The 12915-nt window shown below is 44.0% G+C and overlaps 1 protein-coding gene across 1 annotated transcript in view; it reads right to left on the bottom strand.

The window, feature by feature from the left end:
* Positions 1–9636, bottom strand: part of TMPRSS7 (transmembrane serine protease 7) — a 64449-nt gene extending 54813 nt beyond the window's left edge. Inside the window, exons 1-2 of the mRNA XM_075073564.1 lie at positions 9627–9636; positions 7925–8091 (exon numbers count right to left, since the gene is read on the bottom strand). Coding sequence (XP_074929665.1) covers positions 7925–8091; positions 9627–9636 — 177 coding nt within the window. The remainder of the gene's footprint in view (positions 1–7924; positions 8092–9626) is intronic.
* Between the last annotated feature and the right edge of the window lie 3279 nt (positions 9637–12915).

Here is a 12915-nt window from a genome sequence, read left to right as displayed (position 1 = left end):
GGGTCCAGGAACAGAGGTGACAGCAGGTGAGACACCACTGGAAGAGGGCATAGTGCTAATTCCCCAGACAGCCAGCAGGGGGCACTGCAGTGGTGAGTTACACCCCATCACACCTTGCTATGGGATTTGCTGCACTTTCCAGAGCGTAAGAGTAGGATTTTCTGAGGAGCTCAGTGTTGCCATAACACCATCTCAGTGAAGTCAATGATAAAATTTTCATTCATTTCACAAGAAGAATGTGAATGCTTTTGAGAAGTCCCCTATAAGATGCTATTCATACTGCCCAGCAAAGCCTTTCTAGTCTTTCAGCTGGTGAAGATGTGCTGACATACAAGCTCAAGTTCTTTCTACTCAATTGCACAAGTTTAGAAAGGTCAGGCCTTGTTGGAACTTCCATAGGAGACATGCCAAAAATGTCCATAAGCTACAGGGTATGAGTATCAGTGATTTATTGTAGATTACCTCCTTCCTGGTAAATCAATACTCCAAACTGGTGTTGAGAGGTACTATTCTGCTCATGCCTCCACTTGTCAGAACTGAGGTTCCAGATCAGACCCTAATAAATTCATGATATTGCCGATCCTGCAATACTAGGTTTCCACCACAATTTTGACAGCAGGAGCACCCTGCCATCAGTGCCACACATAGTGGGGATCCTGCTATCAGCTTTTCCAAATGACCGCAAATAATAATGGTCCATTGTTACTTTTCCATATCTTGTCCACAACTCAGCTGCAATTATTTGACAATTATCCTGCAATTCAAGTAGGGCCTTACTTATAAAAGATCCCAGGGCATTTCCCATAGGTATCAGAGTATGCACAATATTAGTGTCCTGACCAAACTGTAAGTACCTTTGTGCCACCCTGCAGTTGTCTCTGGAATTTGACTCTTTCACCGAAGTGAAAGTGAAGTTGCTTTAATATACCTGGAAGGAAACCACTCCATTGCAAGTTCTCCCTTGATTAAATCCGTGTCCAATTCTGCCGACCAACAGGCCCCCAGTAAACTCTGAATTGCCTTTTCCTTCAACCCCATCTTCTTCCTTTTGTTTTCTTTGTGTACTCATATTAGGGTGATGAGCATCGTATAAACTCCTATATAGAAGGGAGCTTGTTTCCACTTTAAGCTGAAACAATGAAGCAAGGGCCTGATATTTCTAAAGACTTTGGCAAGATCTTCAGAGCACTTACTCATAGGTTCCAAGGCCAGAAGGGACCACAGTGATCTAGTCTGACCACCTGCCATAGGACATCTCTGAATGAATGGTGAAATCACACGAGGATAAACCAAAGCAACAGCTCTGCCAGCTTGGAATCAAGGAATAGATTAAGGAGATTTTATGCAGGATGCCTCAAACTTTCTCCTCTCTCACACAGGTTTCAGCCTCCTGATGTTACCATCCAAGTGCTTTACAGCCATGCTTCTCAAAGCCGGTTCGCCACTTATTCAGGGAAAGCCCCTGGCAGTCCAGGCTGGTTTGTTTACCTGCCACATCCATAGGCTCAGCTGATCGCGGCTCCCACTAGGCACAGTTCACCGCTCCAGGCCAATGCGGGCTGCGGGAAGTGGCATGGGCCGAAGGATGTTCTGGCCGCCCTTCCTACAGCCCCCATTGGCCTGGAGCGGTGAACTACGGACAGTGGAAGCCGCGATCGGCCAAACCTGTGGACACAGCAGGTAAACAAACCGGCCCGGACCACCAGGGGCTTTCCCTGAACAAGTGGTGGCCCGACTTTGAGAAGCACTGCTCTACAGTTATTTCACTCAGCTTCCACAGCAGGGAAGAACTCTTCTGGTTCATTTTCTGCTGTCAGGGTATGAAGGAGAGGCCACACAGCCAGCAATCTGCTTCCCTCAGGAATGTACTGTGAACCACATACGTACACCAGAGTCAGTGTCCACAGTTCAAGAAAGAGGTTGATAAATTGGAGAAGGTTCAGAGAAGATCCATGAGAATGATTAAAGAATTGGAAAACATGCCTTATACCGATAAAGCTGAATAGAGGACTCAAGGAGCTTAATCAGAGAAAAGGTTATTGGGGACTTGATCAGCCTATAAGGCCCAAATCCACAAAATGAGTTTAAAGTAAATGGAAGGTAGGAGCCTAAATTCCTTTGGGGATATTCCATGTAGGCCTGTGTACCTACATGGAGAACATAAATCTGTTAATACAGGGAAAATCAGTCAAGCAGAGAACTCGATGGCTAGAAGCTGAAGCTAGACAAATTCACACTAGAAATAAGGCACAATTTTTTAACAGCTTTGCAAGGGCTGTGGTGGATACTACATTACTGGGAATCTTTAAAAAAAATCAAGATTGGATGTTTTTTAGAAACATGTGCATCTGCCCTAGTTCATAGAGTAATTAATCCAGGTAAATCTTATGGCCCTGTATTATGCAGGAGGTCAGACTCGAAGATCACAGTAGTCCCTTCTGTTTTTATAATCCGAAAAGATATGAAAGAAGTAGATAGAGCGCAGGCCTAGATAGAGTTTTGGCCAAATTACATATGGTAGCCCCTTCCCCCAACCACCGCCAGCACCTTCTTGTGAGGTAAGTAGGTGATCAGAGGCAATTTTTGATTGTCAGTGTTTCACACCCATACAGGAGAAAGTAGGACCTAGGTCTGGGGAATTGTAAAAAGAGTGGGAGGGGAAGTAGCCAGTTCTGTACTTTTCACACATTACCTATGTTTACCACTTTTGTCAGTCGAGTCCTATTTCTCTCTGGTCTGCCTATATTATGAGCTCTGCAACATGTGGCTCATTGTAAAATGTGTTTGTACAGCACCTAGCAGGGTGGGGCTGAGACCCAGTTGGTGTCTAAAGGTGAGGCTACCATAGTACAAATATACTAGTTCTCATGCAATGACCCAGTGTTTGAAGTTCTAGACCCGAAGAATTATATTTCCATTTGTCTTAACTTTTTTTTCACAGTTTTATCCAAATTCATGCCAACATTTCTATTTGTATTATACGTTGTGAAACATTTAAGCAGTGACCCACAATTTCGTCTCAACTGCTTGACAGTTGAACTTCAACTTCAACACTTGGTTTCGTGTCTGTTACCTTCTGTATAAGCTCTGTTTCATGGATGGAAAATCTCCTCCCCTCCTCCACAGTCTCTCTAGGCCAGAGGTGGGCAAACTTTGTGGCCCAAGGGCCACATCGGGGTACGAAACTGTATGGAGGGCCAGGTAGGGAAGTCTGTGCCCCACAAATAGTCTGGCCCCTGCCCCCATCCAACCCCTCCCACTTTCCAACCCCTGACTACGCTTCTCAGAACCTCCAACCCATCCAACCCCCACCCCCCCTAGCTCCTTGTCCTCTGACCACCCACTCCTGGGACCCCACCCCCTATCCAAACCTCCGCTCCCTGCCCCTGACTGCCCCAACCCCTATCCATACCCCCACCCCCTGACAGGACCCCTGGCACTCCACCTCCTATCCAATCTCCCCTGTTCCCCATCCCCTCCCCGAATCTCTGCCCCATCCAACCGCCACCTGCTCCCTGTTCCCTGACTGCCCTCCAGGACCCCCTTTCCCATATTCAACCCCCTTACCATGCCGCTCAGAGCAGCATGTCTGGAGCCATGCCTCCTGGCTGGAGCCAAACAGACTGCCACACTGCCTTGCATGAGCATGCAGCCCCACTGTCCAGGGCACTGCTCGCATGGCAACATGGCTGCAGGGGAGAGGGGAAAGCAGGGAAGGGGCCAGGGGTAGCCTTCCTGGCCAGGAGCTCAGGGGCCAGACAGGACGATCCTGCGGGCTGGATGTGGCCAACGCGCCGTAGTTTGCCCACCTCTGCTCTAGGCAAATCCATTGTTTCTGCTCAGTGACAAGTTCAGATCCCTCAAGTATTCAGTTTCCAGCAACAGCAGTTCATTATTCAACTCTACAAATGGCTTTTCTTAACAAAACCATTTGTTTGCTTCTCTGCTGGCAGAGCACTGCAGTGTCACAGAAACACCAACTGAGAATGGGATAATTTTGTTCTTGGCAGAAGATGGTGCATTTCTCATCAGCAGGGCAAGTTTTCTGTTTCCTAACACATCTTTCTGATTTGCACAGGATTTTACCCTCCTTCAGAGGCTGGGTGTTGTATCTGGTGTTCTATTTGCCCTTTTAACTAGCCAAACAAGAAGAGCTCACCAATGATTTAATCAGATATTTTCCAGACTGAGGAAATCAGGTAGCATGGAAGAGATCCCCCACAAGGAAAGTCTTAATCCCTTACTCACATGACCTCAGTTTCCCCTCCTGCCCCCAAGAGGACTATTATGGACTGGGAGCAGCAAGGACCTCCACCACACACACGGTCTTCTGCTAGAGTAGATGCATTGTTGGTGGCCCCTCAGGGAATCATGCTCTCTGTACATTCAGAGAGGTGTCGGTTACCATTAGATCACCATGTCAAACTTTGCTTCCATACTATGAGGGCTAGAAAATGTCCAAAAGCAAAGACAACTCATCTTCCTCCAGGAGCTGGGGTTCTATGCACAGACCTATAACGCTTCTGTCATAGATACAGAGAGAGAGACACACACACACACGCATCCCAAACAGTCTGTATCTCAGTATTTTCAACACCTAATATGTCATCCAGTGAGGTTCACACTGAAAAAGGTTGGTGGGAACAGGAGTTTTGATCAAAGGCACACATGAGAATGGAAATGGTGGGAAACCCTTCAAACATTCTAGAATAGTAGAAGAGGCTTAAAATGGTCAAATATTACATAAGTAAGTTTCCATTACCAGAGGTGTTTTTTTTCCCCCTCCATAAATGCAGCTGGACCCTCTCTCTTCTAATAGAACACCTAGTAAACCCATTGCTCTGGGGGTTTTAGGCATGTGTGTCAAGCTGAATAAAGCTATAATTATGTAGTTTTAGTTAGCTGGACCAGATGAGACCAATAAATGCTTCATTTTACACAAGAGCTATTGATGGGCCCATACCTACCATGGAATTCTAGGATAGTCAGTAGAGGCCCCAATCCTGCAACAACTTCCATATATGTGTAAAATGAAGCACTTGAATACTGTCATTGACGTCTATGGGGCTACTTGTGTGCATAAACCTAAGCATATACTCAAGTCTTGGCTGGGTCAGAATCTAGGAGAGAAGGATGTCCAGCACCTTGCAAGATTCTGACTTTGCTAAGAAAATATCTAACAGTACACAACATTTCCAGGCATTAGCTAGGCTGCATGCTAAAGCTGCACCTTGCAGGGCTGGTTCTTTCTAGCCATAGTTAATTTACACAGCTCATACTATTGCTGTGGTAGAATACTAACCGTGCCGGAACAGGTAAATACCTCATTTAGAAAAAAAAAAAAAAAAAAAAAAAAAAAAAAGGCTCAAAATTAATATGCCTCCCTCGACACATGCACTTACCAAGTTCTTGTCCTGGCAATAGTCAATCAGAAAGCAACTTGAACTAACAAAGATATTTATAAGCCACATGGTTAGAAACTTTATTTTCTCCGCATTTCCAACAATCATGCTGCCTATTGAATGCTGTTTCTGACCATTCTCTCTGGGTCACACACTTACATATAGACCCATGGTCCTCACTGTATTTTGCAGGATATTCTTCCCTGCTCACACTGTATATACAGATCGATGGAAGAATTCAGCCTAACTACTAGCTCAAGGAGGCCCCTTCTGACATAGGGAGCATCTACTCTACAGCTACCTACCTGTGCTGCTATGGTGTAGCCATATTGACCTCTGCCTTCATAGTTTAGGGTAAAGCTAACCTAAAGCAGTTGTTTAACTACATAAAATAGCTGGTTTTAGTTATTGGAAAAACACAAGTTTTTCCATTTTTCACATGGATTGTGTGTCCAATTTTGTTCAGAAGCTGAACAATAAATCTAGGAACTGTAGCTTAGACATTATAGAGCATTCTCTACATCGTAAACTGTTAGCTGTGAACAGATAATCCAGTTGATTTACCATTACCTACACAAAGTGTTTATCTTGTGAATTGCATTTAGCCCTATCAGTAAAAGTAACCCAAGCAGTTTCACTTGTGTTTATAGATTGCATTGCTTCTGGGTTCTTAACTATAGCAAACTAACACCTCAAAGAATTTTATTAATTTTTAAAATATGTTTTAAGAACATTCCTATTGGTTTTAAGCTTAAGATACAGCATTTATGTTTGAAGCCGAGATTGAGCTGTGTCCTTTTAAACTGATGTCATATCAAACAGGGAATTGCATCATTTTCTTAGTGCAGACCTACTGAAAATAAAGCTGTTACTTCCAGAAAAATATTAACTACGGGTACATTTAGAAATAAAAAATCAGTTTCACAGACCTAATTGGCTTTGCAATTCATTTCGTAAAGCCAGTACACAGTCTTAACTAAAACCAAACAATACTCGGAGCAATGAAATCTCATTCTGCCATGCTTTGAAACTAATGGCGGCTGCCTTTATACTTGGCAGAAGGACACCAGCACCATCACTTCAGTTAAATACACCCTGGGCCCATTTATCTGCATCTAACAAAAATTCTTAAGGGACTCATCATAGAGAATGTCATTTCAAATACAGAACATGTTCTATCATTAAAGCGAGATACACACATGCATCCACAATAGTGGATGCATACACGTATACATCCACTATTGTGATTTTACATCATAGTAGTGGGATGGCTGTAATTTAGAATTCATGCTTAAAAAATACATCATGCATCTAAAAATGAAATTCATTATATTTCTGAAGAGCTGATTTCCAGCATAACTGGTTTGATGATTGCTCTTTGGAAAACATACGTAATGAACGTGTTCAACCAGAGTTGATCATTTTGTTTTCAGTCCTCACACTCCAGGAAAATATTCAAAATACTGTACATTACAATAAAGGATGTGATCATTCCACTTGTTGGGAAGCATTTGGTAACAATAAAGGCTCAGAATCCGTTAGCATAAAAGCCTACTTCAGTGATTTCCTTAATTCATATGACTGCTGTTTATTCACAGGAAGTTGATGGCAGTTACATTTACGATTCCATATACACCTAGTCTAAAGCATAGTATCTCTTACATTTATGGGGCATCTCTTAGCTCAAAGCATATCATATACTCTATATTGTCCATTCCATACTGTAACACAGATACATCCGATGTAAGGAAAAGCTGCAAGCCAGCCCTGGTCACAGAGTTGGAGAACAAGATGTTTTTGGCCACAGACACTTAGGACTAAATATTAATTTTGCAAAATGTGCAACAGGATTTTTTTTGGGGGGGGGGGGGAGAGGGGGAGGAGAAGAGAGGGCTTTGAGGCAGAACAGACAAACCCTTAATTTCAAAGTCTTTCTGAAAATCCCATAGAGAAAAGTTCCTTTCATCATGTGAGTGAGTTAAATTTATTGGGGTCTGAAACTATAATTCCAAAGAGCATAGATCCTGCAAACTTGTTCCTTAATACCACTCCTCCTCTCCAACCATATGCCTTTGTGATAGCTGAGATACCATCTACATCTAGCATTTCGGGCCCTAACCTTACAAAGTGCTGAACTCGGACTCCCAGTGACCCCGAAAACAGCTGCAGAGTCTCTGCACCCTGTTATTTCATAAATTTCAGCTCTTAAGAGTTTTACCCTCAGCAAGGTTTTCACCATCAAGCAAGCACCTCAGTAGTACTGACTGCACCAGAAAACACTAAATGAAGTAATTCTTATGGCTACTTTGAAGTGTTCTCTGCACCCTCATTCCAAAAGAAAACAGACATCCATGTGTAAACACACCCAGGACTATTGCACTACTAGCCCAACACATTTCATACCCTACTAGACACATATCATGTGAGCCAGGCAAAGTGAAAAATAGGTTCCAGTTCCAAATCCCCTATTTAATATAAGAAACATGAAGCAATTAACTGCTTACAATAACATGCAGACACACTCTCTGAGCAGGCATTAAGTTACTCATGGTCATCTCCCAGAGCATCTGGCTGATTAATTTCAACACAGTACAATGCCTGTTAAGGGAAACAAGTCCTAGCCACTGAATAGATGTACTATATTTCATGGGACCTACAGATACGCTGCTTGGCACAACCACGTTCCACACTGTGGTAGTCAATAATCACTACGGGCCCAGAAATCCTCCATACTTAGTGATGCAGATCCCCAGCTACCTCTGTCTAGCAGAATATGGGCTTCTGTAGCCCCCCCCAGACTTCCTATCTAGGAAACTAAGCCATGAAGGTACAGTCCCAAATATCATGCCCATAACAGAAAGTTCACAGTAAACCCAGGTTAACCACCCCTTCCACAAAATGAATTCTCCCTCATGCTTCTAAATGCTTGAGAAATTTTTGTTCATCTAAAAGTAGAATTAATCTCAGGCCACGTTCTACTCTCAAATGCCCAATCCCTGCAAAACAATCTGTACATACCCACCCCCACAGCATTTCAAGGTGTACAAGGATAAGCCTAATTAGTTTCAGCTGCACCTAATTGCCTTATCACAGAAGACTCTCCCAGGCAAGGAACTGAAAACTTTAGATTTAGTACCACAACCATCACCATGCCACTGGCTGGTTCAGCATAGCCTCCTTCTAAGGACTGGCAGGGGTGTCTGCTCTTCAGAGAGCAACAAGGGTAGGACAATATGGCAAGTCAAACCCTGCAGCAGCAAGTCTCAGAGCCTGGGTCAAGAGAGGTGGGTTCATGGGTCTCATGCTATGATGCTACAAAAAGCCATATAGACATGCAGGGCTTGGGCTGGAACTTGGAATCTGAAGCCCAGAGAGTTGGATGGGTTTTAGAGCCCACACCCAAATATCTGCACAACTATCTTTAGCATTGTAATCTGAACCTGAGCCTCAGTGGCTGGTTTGCCATGCAGAAATACTACACCAAGGCACCACACATTACTATCAGTTTTCTTGATTTCCTCCTAACTCTCTTCTAAACTAGTACCAAACCTATTTATTTTTCCTTGGTTCAGCTGCATTGCCCTCTCTCTCTGAGATACTTTCATGTCCTCATCACCACAGTATGTGTGCACCCCAGCATCACTAACACATTTAACCTCCCAATCCCCCATTGGGAAGAACACTTATCCCCATTGTACAGATAGGGAACTGAGGTAGAACAAGGCTAAGGCCCAGCTCCTCAATTTCCACTGAAGTCACTGGGAATTAGGTGCCTAAATACCTGTGAGGGGCGGGGCTGGACTGGCTTGCTTTGAGTCACAATGGAATTCTGTAGCAGAGCAGGGAATTGAACATGGGTCTGTCACAAGCCAAGCTAGCACTCAAACTCTTGAGCCACTCTTCCTCTCATTCAGCTACTGATTATATCATCATCCTGGGCATTAAACATCAAGGGGTGAAGTAAAAAATGTTGGTTACTGGTGACACCTATTTGAAAACATGCCACTAAACTGAGTCACTGGGATGTGTTCCTCTCTTCCTAGACCTTGGTAAGAAGTGAAAGCACAGAATAAAGACAAAAACAACAAGAAGTCCTTGTGGCACCTTAGAGACTAACCAATTCATTTGGGCATAAGCTTTCATGGGCTAGAACCCACGAATAAAGACAGAAGACGATGTGTGTAACATACTGTGGCAAGAACAGTGGGGAGGTGTCCAGCTCACCTCTTCTCATCTCCTTTTGCTATTGGAGTGTCAAATGTCTGACTTCGTCTGAGGTTTGGGCAGCTGGGCCTGGGCTCTCCATCAGTGAATAATCACAGGTCTTTCTCCAAACACTCCTTTCCATTTTAGTCTCATGTCAGTTTAAGAGCTTCTGAGCCTTCACTTCCCTATAGTCTCTTCTCTCAGGTAGGCCTGGCATAAGGGATTTTAGTATCAAAACACAGGGAAGCATCTGCACCCTGTGGAGGGAGAACTTCTCTCTACTACACAATCTTAACTGATTACTGCTACTCCAATGGGAAGGAGCCTCACATTCTCTGCTCTGTGAAAAGGCCTCCCCGATGCCACTGACCTGTGTTACTGATAACACCTCATATTATTATTTGCTTGTATTACAGCAGCTCTCAGAGGCTACACTCAGTCTCAGGGCCCCATTTTGGCTTCCAGCACAGTACAGACTCAGGCCCCTACCCTGCAGTGAGCTTTATATGGGCAGGCCCCTCTTATGGATCCTTGTTGATAGGATTTGCAGGGGCAGAATAGAGGAGTAATATTTCTCCTAAAGAGAGCTATTCTATATAGATTTCATTAGAGATAAAGGTCACCTCTCTAATGACATTTCTAAATCCATTAGGACGACAGACTCATTTATTTCTGCTGCTCTGAATCAGCATTATATTTTCATTTTAAGGTCACAACTGCATGCATCACAGAAATACTGCAAAGCGAGAGCTCAGAAATCTCTCTCTGGCTGAGCCCATTCCTCCCTCTACAGTGGTTAATAACTCCTCCTGCCCACATTACCTCTTGGTCTGCTATTCTTCAGGCTTAGTAGCAGCCAGGCAGTGAGTTTTTCAGGGATGGGTGTAGGGAAATTTAAAGAAAAATCAGAGAGTTGTTTTTCTGTCTAGCCTGAGGGTGATCAATGGATGGCATTTCCCCAGCAGTTGAGACAGGCATTGGGTTCTCTTTCTTGCTTTTCATACTTGGTTTTAAACCATGCAAGGTGTTATTTATGTAACTTAGCAAGCTTTGTTAGGTTGGAAAGCATTGATTAAAAGCATACTGTGCATAAGATGTGTGCCACAACCAACACTCTGCAACCCCCTTCTCCCTAAATTTGGTGACCTTCAGTCTCAGACACAGAGCCCTACTCAGGACAATCTTGATGGTGCGGCTACAATAGATTAATTTTCCTTAACAGTTTAGTTGTGCAGTGAGTGCTAGTGTTTGCATTTACTGAAGCAGAATAGCATCCATGAGCACATCCCCTTGGGGCACAGTATGACCTTGCAGACCAGCTACCCTCTTTCTGTCTTGCAATGATTTACTCACACCAGGCGACCAAAAATAGAATCCCTCCTTTGTGGGGGTCTCTTTTATTAACTCCTTTTGTAGAAGAAAAAAACCTCTCCTTGCTAGACCCCCAACTTCAAACCTTCTTCTGGCCCTGAGGCTAATACCAACAGGCATCCTCTCCCCCATTCAAAAGATGCTGGCTGTCCTCTCAGAGCTGGGTTATCATGCAAAATATACTCACATGCCACAGCTAGAGAGTTCACAGCTCTACTCCTGGATCTTAGTGATGCTTTAGGTCTCAGTAGGCCTCACCCAGTTTCATCTGCAGCTAGACTCTATTTTCTCTATCACAAGGAACAAGTCTTTTTGGAAGCATCACCCTCCAACTGAACTCTGGTAACCTTGCATTAATCCCAGGGGCTCATTAGCCAGTTAATTGCCTAGATGGCTGGTTGACAGTTAATTGCTTACAGGTGGGCCAAAATAGATTTATTCCCCTTCAAGAAGCCCAACATAGGTAGATTGGGTCTTGACTCTCTTAAAAGGCCAGCTATCCAGTCACTGACTGACACAGTGTGCGTCTGAGTGTGTGTACACACACCCCTCTCTATCTATGTTTCTATATTTGTAAACAGCTGTTGGTCCTCTGGACTCTTCCCTTAGTCTGGCTTGCAATCCTTTGAATAAGATGTACCCTGGTCCTCTTTTACTTTATAGAGTAGTAGGGACCCAGGACATATGACAGCATTTCTGGCAGGCTTCAGTACTTCCCATCTCAGTTTCTAAATGCTAAATGTACCTACTGGTTATTAGGTATTTCTGGCATGTAGGTCTTTGTAGTATTGAAGCTACTCATAAACATTAATGAGTTAATACTACCTCAGTGAGATAAGTATTACTTTACATATGGGGAAACTGAGGCAGAGAAAGACAACAATGTGGCCAAGGTCAAAGAGATGGGAATAAAATCCTGATCTACCAACTCTCCAAAATGGGCCTTATCAAAATCATGGGCTCGGATCCACAAAGGCATTTAGGAAACTAAAACCTGTATTTAGGTACATAAATCTCAGTTTTAAGCACTGCTGCGATCCACAACCCCCTCCTGCATGCACACACACACACATTCAGCTTCCATTTAACCCTATAGGAACCTAAGCTCATTCACCACCTAAATTTTCACTGTAAAATTTCCTAGGTGCTTATGTTTCTGTCTCTGGGCTGTGCATAATGCTTCCCTCTAGGCATTCAGACAGCTCTATCACAAAGAAGCCCTCATGTGAGCCACAAACTGGGCAAGCATTTACCTCCTATCTATCTTTCCTGTGGGGCCAATCAGGTAGGATGTTCAGAGCATGCCCACTAGGTCACATAACATTCACAATCCAGTTGATGGTGATGGTACCTACCCTATAACTTTTAGCCCAGTGGTAAGAGCACACACCTAGGATGCAAGAGATCCAGGTTCCATTCTCCTCCTCCCCACCTCCATTGAGGAGAAGGGATTTGAACAGGGAGGTCTCCTCTATCTCAGAAAAGTACCCTAACCACTAGGCTACGGGCTTTCCCTCAAGCTTGCCTGTTGAAGCGTTCCCAATGTATACAAATATTTAAAAAGACACTGGGCCAGAGCGTATAAGTGAGACTAACTCTATCGTCTGGTTGCTATTGCACCCACCTATGAAATGGGAGACCCTAGGTTCAAAGCCTTCTCCCCTGGCTTAGGCATCTAAGCTGCATGACTAAAGAGGTTCCTAGCTGTGGATGTCAAGCAAAGATAAGCAACTTCCTGGAGCCTGGATTTAGGCACCCAGCTCCCTGAGAGGAGTGGAACCTAACACATACCCTTCTTGTCTGCATCACCCTGCCTAGCAGATCACATTCTTAGGCACCTATCTCTCCCCCTGCATTGTTTAGGGAGTCCAGGTGCCCACACTCAGGCTTTGTGGATCACTGTGGTGTTCCACTGATTTTCTAGGCATCTAAAAGT

This window comes from Chelonoidis abingdonii, chromosome 1 (assembly GCF_003597395.2).
Source record: "Chelonoidis abingdonii isolate Lonesome George chromosome 1, CheloAbing_2.0, whole genome shotgun sequence".
Lineage (NCBI taxonomy): Eukaryota > Metazoa > Chordata > Testudines > Testudinidae > Chelonoidis > Chelonoidis abingdonii.
This window is presented reverse-complemented; position numbering and strand designations above follow the sequence as displayed.